This window comes from Nyctereutes procyonoides, unplaced genomic scaffold, assembly GCF_905146905.1.
Source record: "Nyctereutes procyonoides isolate TBG_1078 unplaced genomic scaffold, NYPRO_anot_genome, whole genome shotgun sequence".
NCBI lineage: Eukaryota > Metazoa > Chordata > Mammalia > Carnivora > Canidae > Nyctereutes > Nyctereutes procyonoides.
Genome location: NW_026575146.1, coordinates 23,301,130 through 23,325,696, shown reverse-complemented (window position 1 = coordinate 23,325,696; position 24,567 = coordinate 23,301,130). Strand labels below are relative to the sequence as shown.

The 24,567-nt window shown below is 34.2% G+C and overlaps 1 protein-coding gene and 1 pseudogene across 2 annotated transcripts in view; one reads left to right on the top strand and one right to left on the bottom strand.

Annotated features, from left to right (window-relative positions):
• Positions 1-24,171, top strand: part of ZUP1 (zinc finger containing ubiquitin peptidase 1) — a 28,393-nt gene extending 4,222 nt beyond the window's left edge. Inside the window, exons 3-10 of one of the 2 annotated variants that reach the window (XM_055310978.1) lie at positions 5,385-5,495; positions 7,354-7,475; positions 9,228-9,396; positions 13,122-13,310; positions 14,103-14,268; positions 19,334-19,485; positions 20,543-20,763; positions 23,935-24,171. In XM_055310978.1, the coding sequence (XP_055166953.1) occupies positions 5,385-5,495; positions 7,354-7,475; positions 9,228-9,396; positions 13,122-13,310; positions 14,103-14,268; positions 19,334-19,485; positions 20,543-20,763; positions 23,935-23,982 (1,178 nt within the window). In that variant the 3' untranslated portion in view covers positions 23,983-24,171. Of the gene's footprint in view, positions 1-5,384; positions 5,496-7,353; positions 7,476-9,227; positions 9,397-13,121; positions 13,311-14,102; positions 14,269-19,333; positions 19,486-20,542 lie in introns of both variants that reach the window. The other variant, XM_055310977.1, reaches the window with a different exon arrangement.
• On the bottom strand, positions 3,281-5,121 carry LOC129499748 (eukaryotic peptide chain release factor subunit 1-like; annotated as a pseudogene).
• Positions 24,172-24,567: the final 396 nt, after the last annotated feature.

Genomic DNA, 24,567 nt, shown 5'->3' with positions numbered 1-24,567 from the left:
TTTAATTTGGTTTTGGTTTTCTTATTGTTGATTTTTAAGAGGTTTTTTGAATATTTTGGATAACAGATCTTTAGTACATGTATTGCATTTTCAAGTCACTTTTGTGAAGGATTTAAATTCTGAGTCTAGATTCATTTTCTTTGTATTTTGATGTCCACATGTTCCAGCGCCATTTGTTGAAAGATTTTCTTTCCTCCATAATTCTGCCTTTGCTTCGTCAAAGATTAATTGACTGGGCTATAAGTCTATTTCTGGGCTCTCTGTTCTGTTTCATTGATCTCTTTGTTCTTTTTTTCAGTACTGTAGCTTTATAGTGTCTTGGAAGTCAGGTAGAACCAGTCCTTTGTTTTATTCTTCAATATTAACTTGGTTATTCTAGATAGTTTGCCTCATCATATACATTTTAGAATCAGTTTGTTGATAGCCACCAAATAATTTGCTGGGATTTTTTTTATTGGGATTGCCTTGGATCTATAGATCAAATTGGGAAGAATAGATATTGTGGCAATATTGAGTCTTCCTATCATGAACAAGAAATATCTCTCAACTTAGTTGTTTACTGATTTCTCTCATCAGAATTTTGTATTTTTTTTCTCGTGTATATCTTGTTATATATTTTATTAGGTTTTTACCTAGGGTTTGTTTTTGTTGTTGTTGTTTTTGGGGTGGTGGTGGTGGTATTAATTTACCTGATTGTGTCTTTCAAGGAATTGGTCCATTTCATCTAGTTTACAAATTTGTGACCTAATTCATAATATAACTTTATTATCTTTGGAATGTACATAGGACATGTAATAATGTTCTCCTTTTTACTTCTGGTGTTAACAATCGGTGTTCTCTTTTTTCTTCTTAGTTTGGCCAGCAGCATTTGGTTTCGTTGGTTTTCTCTTGAGTTTTTGTTTTCAGTTTCATTTATTTCTGCTCATTTTTTTAAAAAAATTTCTTCTGCTTATCTTGGATTTAACTTGTTCTTTTTCTAGTTTCCTGAAGTGGAAACCTGGATGATTATCTTTCTTCTTTTCTGATACATTCATTCAGTGTTACAAATTTCCTTCTAAGCAGTGCTTTTGCTGCATTGCATAAATTTTAAGTTGTACTTTAATTTTCATTTAGTTTAAAATATTTTAAAATTTCTCTTGAGATTTGATACATTAATTAGATGTATGTTTAATCTCCAAGTATTTGGGGATTTTTCGGCTCTTTTTGTTAATTTTTATTTATTTCCTTTGTAGTCTGAGAGCAGACATTGTTTGACTTTAATTCTTTAAATTTCTTAAGGTTTAATGGCCTAGATTATGTTTTATGGCCTGGAATGTGGTTTGTCTTGGTGAATATTTTATATTTTATATGAGCTTAAGCAGAATGTGTATTCTGCTATTGTCGTATCAATTATATCCAGTTGATTGATGGTACCATTGAGTCAAACTATATCCTTATTTTCTGCCTACTGGATTTGTCCACTTCTAAAAGAGAAGGTTAAAAATTCTCTAACTGAAAAAAAAATTCTCTAACAGTATAATAGCAGATTCATCTGTTTCTTCTTATAGTTCTATTAATTTTTGCCTCATGTGTTTTAATACTCTGTTACGGGGATCCCTGGGTGGCTTAGCGGTTTAGCACCGTCTTCAGCCCCGGGCCTGATCCTAGAGTCCTGGGATTGAGTCCCACGTCAGGCTTCCTGCATGGAGCCTGCTTCTCCCTCTGCCTGTGTCTCTGCCTCTCTCTCTCTCTCTCTCTCTGTCTCTGTCTCTGTCTCTCATGATTAAATAAATAAAATCTTTACCAAAAAACTCTGTTAGGCTCATATACACTAAGGATTATTGTGTCTTCTTGGAATATTGAACCCTTTGTCATTATGTAGTAACATTATCCTGGGTGACATTCCTTATTCAGAAATCTGCCCTCTCTGAAATTAATATAGCTACTCCTGGTTCTTTGGTTTTGGTTTTGGGTAGTGTTAGCATGACGTATCTTTCTCCATCCCTTTACTTTTAATCTGTATGTGTATTTTTAAATATTTATTCATTTATTTGGCAGGGGGGAGGGGCATAAGAAGAGAATCTTCAAGTATATCCCCCACGGAGTGTGGAGCTCACACAGGGCTCCATCTCAACAACCCATGAGATCAAAACAAGAGTTGGACGCTTAACCAACTGAGGCACCCGGGCATCCCTCTATATGTGTATTTATATTTAAAATAGAATTTCTTATAGACAGCATATAGGTAGGTCTTGTACTTTGCTCCACTCTGATAATCTGTCTTTTAATGGGTGTGTTTAGACTAAAGATGTTTAAAGTGACTATTTCTATAGTTGGATATTTGTTATTGTTTTCTTTTTGTTGCCCTTGTTCTTAGCTTCTTTTTTTGTCTTCTACTTTTTTTCTGTCTTTTATGGTTTAATTGAGCCTCTCATATGATTTCATTTTCTATTGGGAAAAACAGTGATGCGTGTAGTCTTTTGACCCTATTTGGCTACATAGGAATGAGCCTTGGGCCTGGAACACTTCCTTATCAAGATATAGAGTCCTCACAGCCTGTGTTTGGAAATATTTTTCCGTTTCAGGCAATAAGGTATACTCCTTTGTTTTGTGTAACCACTTGTGTCATCTGGCACCCGAACCAGCCTTACTGCTGGATTTATCTTCTGCCAGAGGTGGGATGGCATCCTCTGCCAGAAGGGGATGACATCCTTCATTCTGTGGCACAAGAGAGGTGTGTACAGACCAATTGCCGTATATTGGCTGCTAGAAGAGACCTATTGGTCATGGCAGGCTAATGTCTAATCCTGAAGGTTATCCTGCTCTTTCTCTTCTGTGTGTTTCTCTATGTTTACTTTGAGTAAAGGGTTCTCTCTAGTACTTGACTGCATTATGTTTTCCTTGGTGATTCTGATATCAAGATGCATTTGGACTTCTACTCCTGATACTAGGCAAGAGATGACACTTGCTCACTACTCTTCCTTTCTTAACATATCAATTATACTTGTTCTTACTTTTTTTAGTGCTTGGCCTAGAATTTGCAGTGTATGTTAACAACTAATCCAGGTCTACTTTTGAATGACACTGTATCACTGTAGGAGTACAGACTTTATAATAATAAGATATTTATTCTTAATTCCTTCCCATCCCTTGTGTCATTGCTGTCATTCATTTCAAGTAAATGTAAGCACATACATATATACATATATATATATATATACACACACCCACATAATTGAATACATTGTTTCTATTTTTATTTGAATAAACTTTTATATCAATGAGAAAAATAAAAGTTTTTATTTTACTATTTCCTGCTTCACTGATACTCTTCCTTTATGGATATCCATGTTTCTGACCAATACCATTTTCCTTCTCTCTGAAGAATTTAACATTTCTTGCGTGGCAAGTCTACTGGCAACAATTTCCCTCAATTTTGTCTGAGAAGTTCTTTCTTTTCCTTCACTTTTGAGGGATAATTTTGATTGCTATAAAATTTTAGGTTGATGGGGTTTTTTTCCTTCTGGAAAAGTGAAATATTTCACTCCTCTGTCTTATTACCTGAATCACTTCTGAGAAGCTGTATGTAATTCTTATCTTTGTTCCTGTATAGGTAGGGTGTTTTTCCTTCTGGCTCCTTTCAAGGTTTTTTATCCTCGATTTTCTGAAGTCTGAATATGATGTGCCTAGATGTAGTTTTTTTTAATATTTACTGTGCTTGGTGTTTTCTGAGCTTCCAAGATCTATAGTTTGATGTCTGACATTAATTTGGGATATTCTCAGACATTATTGCTCTAAAACTTTTGTTCCTTTCACCCTTCTAGTATTCCCATTTTGTGTATGTTATAACTTTTGCAGTTTTCCCACAGCTTTTGGAGATTGTGGGTTTGGATTTTTATGTTTACCAGGGGGCTTTGGGAGATCATTTTCTTTTTACATTTCATTTTGGAAAATATCATTTAAGAACTTAGTTGAAGGCTGCAATGTTGACACCATGACAAAGCCACGTGTAGGGTCGGGTCTGGTTTTGTTTTGGTTTTGTTTTCAGTAGCCAGTGGGGTATGTTCCTTGAGTTGGCTGCTAGAAGGTGTGGTACAGTTTGGTGGGTAAAAAAAAATGCCTACTAGTCATCAGGGTAAAAAAAAATTCATTATCTCCTCCCTGGTATTCCATTCCATGGAAATCAACTCAGTATTGCAAGATACTTGCAACTCCACTGAATGCTTTCACAAACTGGGATCTTTTGTATGACTTACCTGTGACAATTTCCAATGTAGCTCCAAATTTTTTAGAGTTGTGAGCAAACCATTCTATCAGGGACATATTTTTAAGCAGTTCATGTTCCTGTCCTGTCAGTGAAATGAGATTTATCCTTCTCCTATTCACAGTTAGATAGAGAGTGTTCTCCTCTTTTGTGCCTTGGCAATGAAGAACATTTCTCATTGAATCCAGATTTTCATAAACTGTTAGAATCTCTACAGCTCCCATTCCAAAGCTTTAGTTTATCGTCAGCTCCAAAACAGTACTTGTCTGTGTCCTGGCTAATTTTCACCAAAGTGTTGAATTAATTTCTCTTTTTGAATGAATTTTACCTTGAAAGAACAACCCTAGATAACTCAATGACTTGGTTTCCATTTTCACCACCATAGTATATATCAACTCATTTTAAATCTTTTGAATGCAGCCTCTCACCAAACATATCAGATTGACTTAGTTCAATTTTAAGGTCAGCCGATCCACCTAAAATAAGACCAGTCACATTCACTTAGTAGAAATAAAAGCTACAAGGCAGTCTCAGCTACTTTCTAAATATGGTTATTCCATTTCCAGACCAGGCCTTACATGTATGGCTTGCTCAGCTCAGTGTTCTGTGTCCCTCTTCTGTGCACAATATCAGTCCATTCTTGGTCATGCAGAGGGTGCAGCTTCTTTCCTGCGCAAGCTGCACCTGTCTGCTTACAGTGCTGCTTGGTGAATACAGCACTTTGATCTCCTGCTCCCAACTAGGCAGTGTGATCCCAGTTCCAAGCTTTATGCTGAAAGCTTTGTGCTGAATTTTGCACCTCACCACTCAGTTTTGGAGGAAGGGTGCTGACAATTTAGTCCCTAAAATTCATGCATAGACTGGCCCCTACTTACCATTTTAATTTTCCTTTATACTTTTCTTTCTTTAACTACAGATCCAACTGTTTATTATTATTTTTTTTTTCTTTTATTATACCGGTAAGAGATTTGTGCTTATGTTCAGCCTTCCATTTTGACTCTAGAATTAGAAAATAGCTTTAAATCCAACTATAAAGAGCTTTTACTTATTTAATTGGTTATTGGGCAGTAGACAATCTTTGACTTCAGGTGAAAAAATCTTGAAGTTTTAAAAAACCAACTAAATTATATCTCCAAAACAGACCATGATCAACCACTGTATGACTGTCCTATGTGTGGGCTCATCTGTACAAATTACCATATTCTTCAGGAACATGTCGACTTACATTTAGAAGAAAGCAACTTTGGACAAGGTATGTTGATGTGTTTAAAAATAAGAATCTCGTGATGTAATTTCTGCTGCCTAGAATATATTGAATCTTTAGAGTAGTGATATAGAGAGAACAAAGCATACCAGTTAAAAATAAATTTGTACCTTTAAAGAATTCTAATGTCCCTTCAACTTTTTTTTTTTTTAAAGATGTACTTATTTATTCATTCAGAGAGAGCGAGGGAGAGAGGCAGAGACGCAGGCAGAGGGAAAAGCAGGCTCCATGCAGGAAGCCCGACGTGGGACTCGATCCTGGGTCTCCAGGATCATACCCCGGGCTGCAGGTGGCGCTAAACTGCTGCACCACCGGGGCTGCCCTCCCTTCAACTTCTTTTTAGAAGTTGTTTCACAGAAAAGTTGTATAGGAATTGCTGTGACCAGCAACTAAACTAGTGGTGTGTACCCCAGAGTTTTGCCCCAAAATACCAATATTTAGAAGACAGTGAAATATGGTACAATTTAAGAAATATGTTTGATGAAGTTGAGGCTATTTCAGCAGCTAGAAGTTACTGAATTTAGCATCAGGTCAGCAAAAGTTGATGAGCTAGGAAGCTGCCATATGACACATATAATTTTTTTAAAATACGTGAACTTTATGATTTAACTGTTTTCAAGTTCATTTCCAGTTTGCCCAGTTTCTTATATTATCACTTACTAGTTTTGTAAGTGACTCTGTACAATTTTTTCTCTGTCCCCTATGTCTTTGAGTAGTGTCATTGATTAAAAAATCATTGTGATGCCTTAGAAGTGGAAAGATCCTGTGAGTTTCAGAGTCCCAATGAAACAATATAAAGTAGACCCTAAGAGAAACCAATTGTGTTCTACTGGGCTTCATTTTCTTAAGGTACATTGAAATCTCCTAATAATTCAGGGGTCTTGAGTATCCTCTATTACTGATCTTAGTACTTACTGTCAGTACAAGGAATAGGATCTTCATGTACAATATTCCTTGCTTACTCAGCCTAATCTCAAAATGAGAATCCCTGGAGCAAAGATGAACAGTCCTCTGCTCCAGTGATTTTCTACTACTGTGGAAAAAATAACCCTCTGAAGCTGAATGTAACTCTTCTTTTGTTTATGATAGGCTTTGTAGGGGTACATAAATTATTCTATAAGCCTATGGTAAATAATGGAAGGTATGGCCTGAGTAAATCACTGTAGATTGCGTCAGAAGTACGCTAAAAATCAGTTGTAAATTGCTTATCTCCGGCAGTGGAAATGGGGACCAATAGGAAGATGTAGTAAAGACTGAGAGATTTGGAAGGAAAGAAAGAATATCCAGATACATAATTCAAATATCAAATTAGAAGTCAGGGCGACAAGATCCTGGCCAGAAGCCACTAGCTAATGGATCTGCAGGGTATTGAGTAGAGAAGAAACAGGACAACATGTGGCAAAGTTGTACTATTTGTTTGAGACCAGACTGTAATTAAGCTGGACTTTGCAAACATATTTTTATGCCCTCTATTATTTTCTTTTCTCCCACCGGTTTATTTTAAAAGCCAGTTTTCCTTTTTTGCTAATTAAGAGTATTAATATCTCAAAGTTCTGGTTTCCTTAGTACGTAATACCTAACTTCCTAAGGTTGTTATAATGATCAAATGAGATAATTAATGAAAAATGCTTGTCACAGCCTACCTACTCAGTGAGTATTAGTGATTTAAGTGGAGGTGGTACCATGATAGAAACTGTTCAAGTTCTGCTAGAAACTGTATTTTCATGACATCATAGTCATGAATAAATACCAAAATAATGGCATTTGCTTCATTTAAAAAACAGGAGTTAACGTATAATGAGATTTGAATACAGTTGTTATTTTATTCTAAACTAATATCTAATAGGCATAAATAGAGTACAGTGTTCTCGAGATCTGGAATTGGCTCACCAACTTCAACAAGAAGAAGACAGAAAGAGGAGATCTGAAGAAGCACGACAAGAAATGGGAGAATTTCAGAAGCTGCAGGTACAAAGATTAAACAATTACAGTATTTTGCGTTGGTAGAATTCTTATTTTTCAAACATGCTGTCAATACTGCAGCCTATTAGTTTTGCCATTGTTGGTATATAAAATACTTTTTTTACATTTATATTTTATAATTCATAATAGTTACCACTTATAAGTATTCACTCTGGTCATTTCCTGGGATAAGAACCTCATATATAGTATCTCAAAATCTTCACAACAACTCCCTACATGACAGATGAGGAAGTAGAGACCGAGTGCTCACATAGCTAGTAACTTGTTCAGGTTCGGGCTGTATTAAATGATAAAGCCTAGATTCAAACCTATGTTAAGTTGATAGGGCACATTAGGAAACCAAGATTCAGAATTTAAGTGTTTATATAGATACTTAAAAGAGAAACTTTGAATTAATTTCTCCTGAGTGTTAGATTCTTTTAGTGATTGCAATTCAGGCATTTTTAAAGACCCATTTTTAATGGAAAATGCATTTTTTATGATATTTGAGATTTTTATCTTAGGTTGATGATGGTATCTGCTAAACTAAACTGGCAGCATCTAATATATTTTTGGTGCATTTATATTTTTAATAGATTTTTCTACTTTTCTCAGTCCTAATTTGCTGTGGACTATGGTGTTACCTGTGCTAATAATGCTCACAGTTTCTAAATGCTCTCTTTCTATGTGCTAATAGGATTATGGAATAAAAAGGGTTTATGATTAAGTTTGAAAATATTCAGTTAAACAGGTTTGTATACTTCAAGATTTGTCGAAACCTTTAATATACTAATGTGCATTGTACAAATAATTTTCTCCGGCCTACTTCTGAGTTTTTCTTTTCCGATATGTCACACATGACTAATTCTCATTTTGGAATATCTAATTTAGGCTATTTTTCTCCTTGGTGATTCATTTATTTGCAAAATATTTTCCCACCAACTTTCAGAGGAAGAAAAAAAGTTGTCTTTTCCTAAATTTTCCCTGTCTTGCATAATTTTGAATATCATCAATACAAAAAATTTCCAGTATTTAAATAGGAAGTTTGTTGGGGATCCCTGGGTGGCGCAGCGGTTTGGCGCCTGCCTTTGGCCCAGGGCGCGATCCTGGAGACCCGGGATCGAATCCCACATCGGGCTTCTGGTGCATGGAGCCTGCTTCTCCCTCTGCCTGTGTCTCTGCCTCTCTCTCTCTGTGACTATCATAAATAAATAAAAAAAAAAAATTTTAAATAGGAAGTTTGTTAAGTAACTTTGCAAATTGTTTAGATCTCAGAAACTTTTTCCATAGAGGCTCTGTTACACATTTGAGATTCTCTATCCAGTATACAAAAAAAAAAAAAAAAAAAATTTACTGTGTAGAGTTACTGCCTGAATGAATTATGGATTAAGTAGGACTTCATTGACTAGCCTGGGAACCAAATAAGAACTGACAAGCTTTCTTAAATCAGTGATATGTTCAGAACTCATCTGCCTTTTTCAGTACCTTTAGTAGAAATATAGGATTCTTTACTTTCCCAACTATAAGGAAAGCAAATCTCTTGCTATGGTAGTAGTTTATAGAGAAACACTCTTATTAACTCAGGGTTTCTGTGTGTGTGTGTTATTTATCTCTAATAAAAATCTTGAATTGACTTGTATGAAAGTCTATACACCAGAATGTTTCAAATTACATTTCCAAATAAAATTGTAGTAAGTTTCCATCTTCATTGAGGTAAAGGGACATAAAAATTAAGTCATTTGTTTTTATGTTTGATAGAGACAATATGGTTTAGATAACTCTGGAGGATACAAACAACAGCAACTACGAAATATGGAGATAGAAGTCAATAGGGGAAGAATGCATCCATCTGAATTTCATAGAAGAAAAGCTGATATGATGGAATCTCTAGCTATTGGTATTGATGATGGAAAAACAAAAACTTCTGGTGAGTACTTAAACATCAAAATTGTTATTTTAGTAATTCATATAACAGTGAGGTAATAATCAGGATTATTTGAATTTTGCTTAATTTTAATAATCCATAGTTTTTATACTTTTAGGTGAGACTGTTCATATAATTTTTTGTATTTTTTGGAAACTTCTGCACTTCTATTTTTACATTAAAGAGTTCACCTAAAAATAATTTACTTTTATATTGTGTTCATTTACTTGACATTTGAAAATGAACCTTTTAGAAGTTTTATTGTTTACTATGTTCTAGATCAATGCTGTGTAATAGAAGTATAAGTGAACCAAATATATAATTTTAAATTCCTATAGTCACATTCAGAAAAGAAAGAAAATGAGGTGAATTTTAATATTTTAAACCCCATATGTCCATCATGTTGTTATTTCAACATATAATCAATATTAAAAACTATTAATGAAATATTTTGCAATCTTTGTACATTCTTCAAATTTCAATGTGTATTTTATACTTTCCAGAATATTTAGATTTGGCAAGCACATCTCAAGTGCTTAATAGTCATACTGAGATAGTGGCTACTCTATTGTTTTAATATAGTTATAGACACTGAGATCTTTATATATATATATGTATATATTCTTTATATATTTTTATTTGGTCAGTTTATTCTTAGAGCTGTACTTCAAATATGTTGATTCTTATAGCTGTACGTCATTCATTTTGACTCTAGTATATACTAGTATTTCCTTGTATGAGGAAACACACACAACTAATTTACCTATTTTCATGTTGACAAACATTTAGGTTGTTTCCAGTTTCTTACTCTGAAATTATGAACAGGTCTTTTTGTTTGTTTCCTTAATGCCCATCACCATTTGCCCCATCCCCCCACCCATCTCCCTGCCAGCAACATTCAGTTTGTTCCTGTTGTGAAGAGGTCTTTTTTAAGAGTTTCTCTAGTAATGCATTCAGAACTGGAAATATTAGGTTAAAGGGAATATACATCTCTAACCTTGTTAAGGTTATTGCAGAATTATTTTCCAAAATGATCATAATCTACATTTGCATCATTGTATTCTCACTCATACTTTATATGGTGACATTTTTTAATTTTTGCCACTCATTTTTGAAAGAAAATACTTTCTAGTATTTTCTTAGAGTAGTACTTAATTTGCATTTTCCTGATTACTCCTGAGTTAGTTTCCTGTTCCTTTCCTTTGTCTGTTCTCTATTGAGTTATCTTTTTCTTATCTGGTTTGTGGGAGTTCCTTCAATATTCAGGACATCAATTCTGTTGATTACATGAAATACAAATATTTTCTTCAACATCTGTAATTTACCTTTAAATTTTGTATATGATATCTTTAATTAGAATTTTAAATTTGATTATAATCAAATTTCTCAGTCTTTGTCCTTATTTATATCCTAAGTAATTTAAGAAAATCCCCCAGCTTCAAGATCATAAACATATTCCTTTATATTTTCTGTAAACATTTGTACTTTGTGTTTCCTATTTCTACTTTTAATTTACATGGGATTTATTTGTATGAGACAGGAGAGAGAGAGAAAGAGGAGGTGTGGATTTAATTTTTTCCTCATATATAACAGCACTTGTAAGTTCTTATTGAATATACATAAGCAATAAGAAAGGAATAGCAATAAGCAATAAGCAATAAGAAAGGAATTGCTCTCAAGCAATAAGAAAGGAAAGCAACTCTGTACTTTCCCCACTTATCTGTAATTCCCTAATGCCATGTATTTTCATACCCCATGAGTGTTTCTGAAGGCTGTCTTTATACTTCTTCAAGGGTCTCCATGTAAAAAGGTTTCTGTGGGATAGTTAGGGCATTCCAGGAGATGTGGAATATGATTTATTAAGGTGTACAGGAAGAAAATACTAGAGTTTCTATTTTAATTTATGTCACCCTTTAATTTCTATTTGTGCATATGTTTTAGAATTACTATAGAATGTGGTACAGTATATATAATTTAATATTAATATATCTGTAGAAGATTAAAGAATACTACTCTGTAATGTACTATGTCCTTTTTATAAACTGCTTTGGAATTCAGTGATTGTGTGGCAAAGATTTTTATTTTTGTTAGTTACGCAAATGTTAATTGAAGCAGCTATTAGTTACTCTTATTTCTTTTTAACAATAGATTATAATTTAACGAAAGATAGATTTCATCTTAGGTAATATCTTAAAGAGATTAAAGGGCTAAGGGTAAAAAATACTATTATGAGGAACTTTTTCTTTGGCAGTTATATGATGTGGTTGCTAAGACCGTGTTACCTAGACAGTGAGGCACCATTGTCTTAGTAATAAGTATGCCAACGTATATTAGAATGTTCATTACTTCTTTTTTTTTGGGGGGGGGGAGGTTTCCCTCTCATTCTCAGTGATCTCTCTCAAATCTTGTTTTCTTCATCAAAGTTTCTGATACTGAAGTTCACATTTATTTTCTCTGAATTCTAGAGTATCCATTCCATGCTACCATTTTTAATCAATTAATTACATAGTCTTTTATTCTTTTTCTTGATTGTAAATCTTACCTTTCAAAATTCCTTGGAAATGCTTATATATATTTCCATCTTTCATATGCCAGGCACAGCTACTACTCTTGGTTCATTTAATTGTTTTGACTTATTTGCTCTATCTTGTTAAGGACAAAACTGATTTTCCCATAGTTACCCTCATTCAAGTGAGGAGTTCAGTGATTGTCTTTTTGGTACCACATACCCTATTGAGAAGGTATGCGTTACCCAGTTCAGACCTTCCTGCCCACAACCTTCACAGAGTCTGTAGAGAAGTAAAGTATACACAAAACTGTTGTGTTCTCGTGACAGAATATGGCTAGTACCTAGGAGCACAACAAATAAATGCAGTGTGTGTTCAGGGAAAGAGGACCGTTTTGTTTGGGTTTTAGAATCAGGAAAAGGGTCTGTGAAGACATGAGCATGTGATCTGTGGAGTATCTGTAGGATTTCAAAATACAAGAAGTGTATACCAGAAGGAGGCAAAAGGATAGGATCACATGTACTCTGTCCTAACACCTTGTTTATCCATATTATAGTACTTACTATGGTCTGAGTCCATGAGATTTCAAGGAAAATGTTATATATCTTTATATATATATTTTCGTATCTTAGCACTTAGCATAGTGCTAGGTATATAAAAAGTGCTTAGTAGACATTGTTAGTAGAAATTCCATGGGCAAAATAACATTTAATGTATTCAGTTAGGTGACAGCCAAAATTATGGCAAGAAGAATGGTTGGAGAAAAAGATAAATTAGAGGATAGCTTGCTGTGGGGCTTCATATACCATGGATTATAACCATTCTTTAGGTAATAGGAAATTACTAAAGGTTTTTAATTGGGAGCAAATTGATGAGCTTCAGAGAGCATAATGTCCAACACTATGTATAATAATAGACAAGTATAACATTCATTCAATAATATACTTTTATGTGCACCTTGCAGGTGCAGAAATGAAAGATGTAAACCACTTCAATTCTGTGTAATAAGTAAGTAGTATGCTAGTATCAGGAAACTTGCATAGTAGTAACAAGAAAGACATGAACTAAGGTTATAACAGTCAAAAGATAAAGAAGATGGAATTGACAGGATTTAGATGGGGCACTTGAGGGAGGAGAGGGGCTGGTACTAGAAATAGATGAGACAGCCATAGAAGAGGATAGCTTATCCTTCTAAATCTTCTTTTTTTATTATTATTTTAGGAATTATTGAAGCACTTCATAGATACTATCAGAATGCTGCCACAGATGTGAGACGCGTGTGGCTTTCCACAGGGGTGGATCACTTTCATTCATCTTTTGGTGACAAAGGTTGGGGTTGTGGTTACAGAAATTTCCAGATGCTACTTTCATCATTACTGCAAAATGATGCTTATGATGATTGCTTGAAAGGTATGTGAAATACAGTTCTCTCAATTTGTCCACTGATAACATAGGCCCTCTAAAAAACATGAGTTTGAACTACATATACATGGATTTTTATAAATGGATTTTTTAGTCTAGTATTTTATTTCTCTTATGACTTTTTTCCTTATGAGTTTCTTTTTTCTAGCTTTATTATAGGAATACAGTATATAATATGTATAATATAAAATATATGTTAATCAACTGTTCCTTTTATATTTATTGGGGAGGCTTCTGGTCAACAGTAGGTTATTAGTAGTGAAGTTTTTGGGGAGCACAGGGTGCCTAGGTGGCTCAATTGGTTAAGCATCTGCCTTCAGCTCATATGGTCCTGGGATCAAGCTCTGCAAGGAGTCTCCCTCTCCCTCTGCCAATCTCCCTGCTTGTGATATCTCAATGTCTTTCTCCTTCTCTCTAATAAATAAATAAAATCTTTAAGAAAGTTTTGGGGGAGCAAAACGTATGCAGATTTCTGACTGTGTAAGGGGTCAGTGCTCCTAACCCTTGAATTGTTCAAGGATCACCTGTACATATAATATGGAATGAATTCATATATAGTGCATACAATTAATAGCTGTAACGAAGAAGTGTTTTGGTGGATAATTACGTTAAAACCTGAATTCTGGTTGGAAGAAGAGAAAATGATAAAATAGAAAATGTCAAGAGTAATGATCTTAAAAACCGTGTTATAGGTCCTCTAGAGCACGTGGTGTACTACTAACTGATACTATTTAGTACTTTAGTAACTGTCATGTAATATGTTTGCTTGTATAATTTTAGGTATGTCAATTCCTTGCATTCCAAAAATTCAGTCTATGATTGAAGATGCATGGAAGGAAGGTTTTGATCCACAGGGTGCCTCTCAACTTAATAACAGGTTACAGGGAACAAAGGCCTGGATCGGAGCATGTGAAGTATATACACTCCTGACCTCCCTACGGGTAAAGTATGTACCACAAAACCCAAGTTAAGGTTATTGACATATCTGGGAGGTTTTCTTTGTTGTTTTTTCTTTAATCAAAGAGACATTTAAAAAATAAAATTTAAGAGACACTGAAAGGCGTCTACTAAAAATCAGTAATTCAGTCCCTAGCTCATGTTCTTCTCTATTCTCAAGTCTGATTTCTCAGAGGCAGCTGTTAGTTACTTCATTTGTTTCTGAATAATATGCTTTTTCTCTCAGGGCTTTTTACGTTTTGTTTTTTATCAGTTTTAGACATCATCTCTTGAATTTCCCTCACATTTCCTACCTATGTTCACCCTCAGTCCTTATAATTTGATTAAATCTCACTTTTTTATTTAAGTCAGAGTTTACATCATGACTATAATATCATTCATTGCTGATTTTATTTCCTTTTTTTTTTATTATTATTTTATTTCCTTTCCTGAAAACCTTTTAAAAATTTTCCTTGAGTTAAGAATTGTCTTTTCTTTTCCCTATTACTATTTGGCTGCATCATGGTCTCATACATTTTTACACACTCCACTTTGTAATCTGAGGCACTCCTATTCCTGGACACTTCTTCCTTGAGCCCTCTATTGTCTTTGCACTCGCTAGTCTCCTGGATCCCCTTCAAAGCTAATCATGTAGCATTCCATCATGGTTTCCTTGAAGCAGAGCCTGGAATTTTTTCTGGATTCCATGTCGTTATCTTTTTTGGACTACTCTTCTGCTTAAACACATCTTTCATTAGCTCCCTAAGGAAAGGTGTCTAATGATAAACTGATAGTTTGGGTGGCTGTATTATTCTAAATTCAAAATCATTTTCAGATCAAATTAAGTTTTTACTCTGTTGACTTCTAGCAATCAATGTTCCTATTGAGAACGTAAAATGTCATCTGATTTTCATTCCTTTTATATATAACCTATTTATTTTCTCTGAAAGTTTTTTGCATCAACTCTTAGTTCTGCTGTTAAGAAATTCTACCATGAATGTGGGGCTTTAATTCATTATATTGGGCATTTGTTTTTCCTTTTGAATCTGGAATTGTGAGTTTAAAGATCTCGGGATAGGGATGAAGAGCTTGGACTTTGGAGTCAGACTGCCTACAATTGATTCTAGCTTTCCTGCTTATTGGCTGTATGACTTAATTTGTCTATAGCTTAGTTCCATTATTGATAAAAAGAACATGTAAGTACTAACTGCTTCACAGAGTTAGAGTAATATTAAATAATAAGGTGCTTAGAACTGTGACTACAATATAGTAAGAGCTCAGAGGTTAGCTGTTGTTTGATAATTATGATCCTTCCCTTTTCTTTATTTTTTCTGGAATTTCTGGTAGTTGGCCACCTAACTCCTTTCACTTTTTAAGTTTATTGGTCACGTTTCATTTTTTTTTTTTTACCTTTGCTTTTGTTTTACTATGTAGACTTTCTCAGCTCTATCTCCCAATTACTCTATTGAAATTTGTATCTTAGCAATCATGTTAATTTTAAGGAGTAATTTCATAGCATCATAGTCTGTTATGGTGGCAAAATTTTTTCCCAGCATTTATTTTCTTTCTATTCCTTGAATTTTGTGGGTTTCTTCCATGTTAATTTGTTTTCATGTCTATTTATTTTAGTCCTTTGCATTTTGAAGGCTTTCTTCTAACTTTTGTAAATCCTTAGTCCATTCCTAGAGTGAAGATGAGGCACTAAAAAGTTGATCAGAGGGTCCTGTAAGATTTCATGGAGCTTGAAGATGAGCAGGCTTCATTTACAGTTTTAGGTGGAAGCTTGCTATTTGAGGAACTCTCAAATTTCAGTAAAGGACCATTCAAAGAAGAGTTCTCCACTTTCCTGCCTAAGCTCCTACATTGATGGAGGGAATAGTTAAGCAGTGATTTGCCTTCCTTGTGGAAGCTTTCAATTTGTTTCATATTGTATAGTCTCCCCAATACCTAGTGCCTCTAAGCTTCCAGCCTCTCTGGGATTTTAAGACAGTTGTCTATTTTTTTGCATTTGCTTTTATATTTCCTTTTCTTGCTTTTGTCTGTCTCCATTCTTTTGTCTTTACTATCTGAATCATTTTCTCCAGTACTATGTTGTTGGGCTTTCAAGAGGGAATAGAGATAGATGTTTGTCATCTTGAATTGAAAGTTTGCCTTTAAGCTTCATGGCTCTGTATTTTCCTTTATGCTTGTTTTACATTGTTTCTACCCTATTAATATTAATTGGTTGGTTTCAGAGGTAAAAATATTTTTTAACTTTTAAACAGCAATAGAAAAACTTTAAATAGAACTTTAAATAGAAAAACTCGTGCTTTCTCAAAATAAATAAAAATTTATTTAAACATTTTTAAAAATATTTTTTATTTATTCATGAGAGTCACACAGAGAGAGGCAGAGACATAGGCAGAGGGAGAAGCAGGCTCCCCGCAGGGAGCCCAATGTGGGACTAGATCCCAGACCCCGGAATCACGGCCTGAGCCGAAGGCAGACACTCAACTGCTGAGCCACCCAGGTGTCTCTATTCAAACATTTTTTAAATTGAGGCACAGTTGATATATAACATTATATTAGTTTCAGGTATACAGTGTAATGATTTGATATTTGTGTATATTAGGAAATGACCACCACAATGTCCGGTTAACATCCATCACTGTACATAGTTACAAAATCTTTTCTTATGGGAACTTCTAAGATTTACCTTCTGAGCAGCCTTCAAATATGCAATACACTATTTTTTTTAAGTTTTTAAAATTTAAATTCAATTAACATATAGTGTATTATTAGTTTCAAAGGTAGAGTTCAGGGATTCATCAGTCATATATAATAAATCTATAAAAGACAAAGACTTTAATAAGTATATTGAATTATTTATATTGGAAGTACTATTTTAATGCCCTCTAAATTTATTTTTTCTCGTTTTCTTCTTGCCAGTCTGTTGACACTTTAAGACTACATATTATACCATGTACTGAGTTTTCAAATAATGTTTAAGGAAAGGAAAATATCTAGAATACCTGATATGTCCAGCTTTTTTCTTGGTGCCTGAAATAGTTTAGTTTTTTAGTAAAGCCACTTTAATACTATACTCTGAATTTGTTTACTATTTGTGTAAATGTCTTCCTTTCTCTAGGATATTATTCAAATTCTAAATCTAAACATGTCATCAATTTTTTTTTATTTTTTTTTTTTATTTACGATAGTCATACAGAGAGAGAGAGAGAGAGGCAGAGACACAGGCAGAGGGAGAAGCAGGCTCCATGCACCGGGAGCCTGACGTGGGATTCGATCCCGGGTCTCCAGGATCATGCCCTGGGCCAAAGGCAGGCGCCAAACCGCTGCGCCACCCAGGGATCCCATGTCATCAATTTTTAACCTAAAAGCAGTGTACCTACTTTTTAAAAATTTAATCAGAAGTTCAGTTTTTAAAACTTAGTAATCATTTGGAAGTTATCAACAATACACTTGCTGAGGCTAAGGATAGCAACCATTGCAATTTTGGTGTATTTGGAGATTTTATTGTCCAGAGAGACAAGGAAAGGGTATCTGTGCTGTACTTTAAAGTGACAGTAAAGCTTTTAATTAATTTTGCTTATAACCCAACCTTTTATTTATTTTTTAAGATTTTATTTATGTGAGAGAGAGAGAGAGAAAGAGCGACTAAGCACAAGCTGGGGGAAAGGCAGAGGGAGAAAGAGAATCTCAAGCAGACTCCATGCTCATCTCAGAGCCTGATGTGGAGCTCCATCTCAGAACCCTGAGACCCTGAACAGAAATCAAGAGTTGAACACTTAGGGATCCCTGGGTGGCGCAGCGGTTTGGCGCCTGCCTTTGGCCTGGGGCACGATCCTGGAGACCCGGGATTGAATCCCACGTCGGCTCCCCGCATGGAGCCTGCTTCTCCCTCTGCCTGTGTCTCTGCCTCTCTGTCTCTCTCTGTGTGACTATCATGAATAAATAAATAAAATCTTTAAAAAAAAAAAAAAGAGTTGAACACTTAACCCACTGAGCCACCCAGACACGCCTTGCTTATACCCAACCTTTTAAAAATAGTTACTGAGAAGTGTCAGTAGTGCTTCTGGTTAAAATAATTTTGTTTATTCAAGGTTGACTTCTCTTGAAGAAGAAACACCACTGTGGTCTAGTGCCAAATAGGGGATGGGTAGATGTATAGATAGGAATGTATACAGAGTTTTTCTAACATCTTTACAGGTATTTTCTTGTCTATTATTGGAATGTAAGAGCCAACTGAAAAAATACTCAGGATATTTTTAATGGATATGAATGGCTGTTGTGGAATTAAAATTAGAAGTCAGCTTCTAATTGATCATCAGGTTTAGAGATTTTATTTATTTTTTAAATATTTTATTTATTTATTAGAGACAGAGAGAGAGAGGCAGAGACACAGGCAGAGGGAGAAGCAGGCTCCGTGCAGGGAGCCCAACGTGGGACTCAATCCCGGGTCTCCAGAATCACGCCCTGGGCTGAAGGTGGTGCTAAACCACTAAGCCACCGGGGCTGCCCAGGTTTAGAGAGTTTAGAATGAAATTTGTGTCTCAGATTACATGTAGGTGACTTTTAAAAACCAAGTATGGTCCTCATTTACTATTCATGGAGATTCTATATGTCAGAAAATGTTTGTAACTTTGAAATCAGCCATCAACATTATTATAAAGTTATTTAAATAATTATTTTTTCATAAAATGATACTTTTCCTGATACATAATGAAATTTATATATATTTTCTTCTTAGGAAAATATTCCTGGGATAAAATTAGTTCTAAATTAAATTTTTTTGTATTTGATAACTCCATTGATGAAAATGTTTTAAAAAATATTCTCCAGGGATCCCTGGGTGGCGCAGTGGTTTGGCGCCTGCCTTTGGCCCAGGGCGCGATCCTGGAGACCCGGGATCGAATCCCACGTCGGGCTCCCGGTGCATGGAGCCTGCTTCTCCCTCTGCCTGTGTCTCTGCCTCTCTCTCTCTCACTGTGTGCCTATCATAAATAAATAAAAATTAAAAAAATATATTTAAAAAAAAAATATTCTCCAAATAATCCATTTTATCAAATTTTTTATAGATGCCACATTGTTGATTTTCATAAGTCAACTGGTCCTTTGGGTACCCATCCTCGCTTATTTGAATGGATATTGAACTATTATTCTTCAGAGAGAGAAGGGAATCCAAAAGTAGTGTGTACATCTAAACCTCCTATCTATCTTCAGCATCAAGGTTGGTATAACTCATAGATAGGAAGTATAGCTTATAAGGTAATACCTTTATAGAACAACTAATTGGCTTTTGCTTTAGGATAGATTAAGATTCAGATACAAGGGAAGAGGGGAGTATTGTGACATTAGTCTGATTTTCAGAGCTACATTGTCATTATGGTAGCTTCCTAGGTAATGAAGGATGCTGTGCCTCATTCATTCAGGGCCCCTGGGTTCACTCTTCCTTTCTTATTCATCCCTTCCTTTTTATAGGTCTTCATGTATGTCACTTCAGTGAGGCTTTCCCTGATCACCTTATTTAAAATTCCACCTTGTAAATAGCCCTCAACACTGGCATCTTCTCTCTCTTCCCTGCTTTATTTTTTTTTTATCTAACGTAATATATGCTTACCTATTTACCTTGTTTATAGGGTATTCCTTCCTTTTAGAGTAAAAACTCCAAGAAGGCAGGAATGTTTGTTCTGTTTGCTTCTGCACAGCTAACTGCCTGGAATAGTGCCTGGCACATGGATACTTGATACATTTTGTTGAACAGATGATTTGAATCAATAGGAGTAGAAGTAAGTGTAGGGAATTTTGTTACTTAGGAATACAAGCTGTAAATGTTGAGCCCTCCCTGTTGAAATTCTAGTATATATTAATTTACTTTTGTTAACTTTTTGGATTCATAAGAGTTTCTGTTTTGTGGTAAGTAATTTTCAAATGCTTTCATGTGAGATGATTTGATTAAGAAGGATCAAGGGATTAGGAAAGAAAAACTAAAATATATGCCACAGTAGACATAATTTTTTGTAACGAAGCCTTTAAGAAAATAAAAACTGAAACTAAAGGTTTCAAAAAATGAAAAGTAAAGATTAGGAAATAGAATTAAAACTATTTTGTCTTTAGAATGAGAGACTGGTTAGGACTATTTATATTCCGAAGACAAATGTGCACACACTGCATACAGAGGGTATATAGTGTATGTGTATGTATTTAGTAACATATCTATATGTATAGCAATAGACAGGACATACACATATATACAGCTAGGTTTGTTTTGTTTTGTTTTTTGATAGGTCATAGTCGAACAGTTGTTGGAATTGAAGAGAGAAAAAATCGAACATTATGTTTACTAATATTTGATCCTGGATGTCCTTCTCGGGAAATGCAGAAACTATTAAAGCAAGATACAGAGGCTAGCAATCTCAAACAACTTCGGAAATTTGTGGGAAATTTAAAACATAAGCAGTACCAGATAGTGGCAGTAGAGGGTGTTCTTTCTTCTGAGGAGAAAATTGTAAGTATTTACGTATTTTCTTGTGTGAAGCTTGAACAAATTGAACTTATGGGTTTAAAATTTTTAGTTAAAATCATCAGTGTTATCCCTTTTTATCTCATTCTGTATTTTTCGGTTGGCAAAGATATTTTGGTTTTGTATCATTTAATTTCTGGACTGGACATCTTTAAATTTCAGGTGCTACCTAACTTGACTCAGAGCTTCAAAAAAATATTTAATCTTACACTGTATTAACATAATTGTTAATACCAGGCACATAATGAAAAATGGCAACATATATGGTAAAAAGACCTAACTTAATCCGAGGACTCCTAATGCATATTGGTCTTAACAATTATGGTTTATTAAATGTGATTCTTGTGATTATTGAGGCTCTGTGTTATGCACTTGGGTTTACTGGATATACACAGTTCTAGAATTTAACTTCAATACAGTTCCCTCTTTATCCCGTACAGCTAAGTGATGACTGGTACATTACAGAAGAATCTCTAGAGGTTGAAAACCCTCCACTTAGTATAACTGAAGCTATGTATTTAGTGGCATATCAAGTCTAGAAAATGCACAGTTCCCAGAATCTTAAAAGGAAAAAAAAAAAAGTGCCTATTTGAGTATTCCACATGGATTTGTTCTCCCCTAAGGAGGAGACAGAGGCCTAGAGAGGAGCATTTATGAAGAATAACAGGATTACAGGTGGAAACACTAAAATTGCTTTAAATGAGAGAGAATTACAGTAATCTTTTCAGTCTCACAACTTGGGATATAAAGGCAAATATTATTTCAGAGGTTCTTCAGTTTAATTAAATCTTAAAGGTTTCCTTGGAGTGAATTACATGCCAAAATTGCATTCATTTTTTTTACCCTGTCTTATCTTTGGCTGCATAAAGTTAGAGATTAAATTTATTTATTTATTTATTTATTTATTTATTTATTTATTTATTTATTCTTTTAAAAATATATTTTTTTATTTTAATTCTAGTGTTAACATACAATATTATACTGGTTTCAGGGATATAATATAGTGATTCAGCAGTTCTGTACATTACCAATTAAGTGTATCTTAATCCTCTGTACCTATTTCGCCCACCCCCCACCCACCTCCCCTCTGGTGGCCATCTGTTTGTTCTCTATAGTTAAGTCTGTTTTTTGTTTTGTTAGAGGTTAATTTTAATTGTTATAAAATGCAAGATGCTTGTTCATCAGTATACAGGTTACTTATGAGAGCATAAGTGAGGTTAAATACTATCATGGAACCTAGCTGAACATTTTAGTTCGGTGTTATGTTAACTTTCTGATTGTGGGAACTGAGATGTTGTTAGAAGAGTAGCTTGTCCTTTTCTTTCTTTCTTTTTTTTTTTTTTTTGAGTCATAGAGAGTAGCTGTGTCTTTAACTTCTTTAAAAGAATTAGAACTTGGCTCATTATTTACAATACTGCTAGGTGGAAAAGAAATAATATGATTATAATTGTAATACTAATAAAGTATTACTTTGTAATGCTTGCTTTGCACTAGGCACCACACTAAGCATTTTTACACAGATATTAACTAATGTGATTACACAATTGCCCTATAGAGTAGGCTCTATTATTCCCATTTTACAGATGAGGATGTCTAGGCTCAGAAGAGTTGTTACATTTCTGAAGTCACACAGCTGCTAAGTAACAAGAGGCAGGATTCCAATTCAGTCAGTTTACATCCAGAGTTCTGCCCTATGTGGCTGCTTCTGGGAGGATACAATGTCTTGTCGTTTCATATTTGTTAATTAAGTTTATATGTGAACAATTCACTTTTATTATTGAAAAGATAACTATATTTTGAAAAATGAAAAAAAATCAGTTAACATTATTTTTACATAGCCCTTTCAAGCCTACGTTTTTGTTTCTTCCTTTTTGTTTTAAATCATTGTGTCTTAGAGTTATTCTGCCATTTTTAACAGTGCTGTCTACCTTGCAGGAATTCAGCAAATACTGCCATACTGATTGATCTGTGTATCACCAGATAGACATCTGCAGCTTCAACTAAGGGCTCATTAATGACTTTACTTTTTATTTCAGAGTGGTGGTTTATTTATAGCTCATTTTAAAATGTGTTTTTCCTCCTAAGTGATAACTATAATTTTAATTGTAGGAATTTTAGAACATATTTGGTATTTTAAAGTATCCCAAAGTGTAGATATTTGTAACTGCATTTTATATTCTTCATATTTGGAGTTTAATTATAATATTTTAATAATCATGCAGCTCTTATTCAAGGAAAGGAAACAGGTTTCAAAAAATTGTTTTTATCCTGGCAGCTGTCCTATAATTACCATAATGCATTTCTGCCATAAGTATATTTTGAGTAATAATTCCAAACTGTTACAGATGTTGGAGCACTTGGTTAAGTGAAAGAATTTATGTTGGCAAATATCTCCTAATGCAATTCAATTAAGTAATGCATACACACCTACTTAATAGCCATTTTCCTCAATTCTTTTCATACATTGACATGTTTTAGTTAAATTCTACAAAGAAGCACTGCATTCTGTTTTCCATTTTGTAATCCTTGTACATTTTGTAAAATCCTTGATTTAACTTCGTTTTAAACTGGCTTGGTATAATATGCCTTGATTCATAACTCAAGTTGTAAAAATAGAACAAATGCTTGAAAGTCTTTTAAAGTGACATTTAAAGCTATAATGGAGATAATTTTCTTAAAGATTCTCTGCTCACAGCCCTCTCTGTTTATACGTGTCTCTCTGACTGTGAGCCATCATTTTTATTTTTGACTCATTATTCCTTAAAACGGTGAATTTTCTTTTTACTCTTTTCTCTTTACCTGGTATTTTGTTTAATTTCCTTTTTTGGGGTTGGTTTTAAAAATCTTTATTACTAGAGCATAGAGCACCTGGCTGGCTCAGTTAGTTAAGCATCCAACTTGATCTCAGCTCAAGTCTTGATCTCAGGATCCTGAGTTCTAGCCCAATGTTGGGCTCCACGCTGAGTGTGGAGCCTACTTAAAAAGAAAAAATGTTTATTCCTAATTTCCTAAGTTTGAAGTTGTAATTTTTCTTAAGGAATTTTCATTATCTTAAAAAAAGTCCAGATTTTATTTTTTATGTTAGATAATTAATATATATTCTAAATAATGGACTTCTTGCTTAAAATTAACAGTTTTTTAAAATTCCTTTTCAAGGCCAGGAGACAAGCTTCTCAAGTCTTCACAGCTGAGAAGATTCCTTGAAGAATTAAGCATTTCAGTGATCATGGGATTTTACTTTCTTTTCCAAATTCAGATACTATAAACTCCCTCATAGTGCTTACAAATCTGAATTCTCTAAATACTCAACTTATAATTTCTGAAACATCCAAATCATACCTCGAGTACCTCACTGTTTAGAAACTATTTCAATAAACTGTTTTGTTTGCATTATGAGTTCTGTATTTCCTCTTAGAATTATGTGTTAGAAACTGGTTTTGTATGATAGTCATATGTAATATTTATTGGGTCCTTGTGTTAGGTATTCTTAGTACTTCCCATGTATTAATTAATGTAATCTTTAAAATAATTCTTTGAGACCAATTCTGTTAGTCCTGTAAGGAAGCTGAAGCTCTGCGAGGTTTGTAATTTGCCCAAGAAAATGATTGTAGTCCAGGGTTTGAACCCAGGCTGTCTCCCTTCCAAGCTCTTAGCACTTGAGCATTATGCTTTCTTTCATTATAAAACATATATAATGAAATTCCCTTCTTATCACTTAGAAATTACCTTAATACTTAACAGGTATAACTCTAAAAAGAGGGATTTACTTTTGTTAAATATTTATACTCT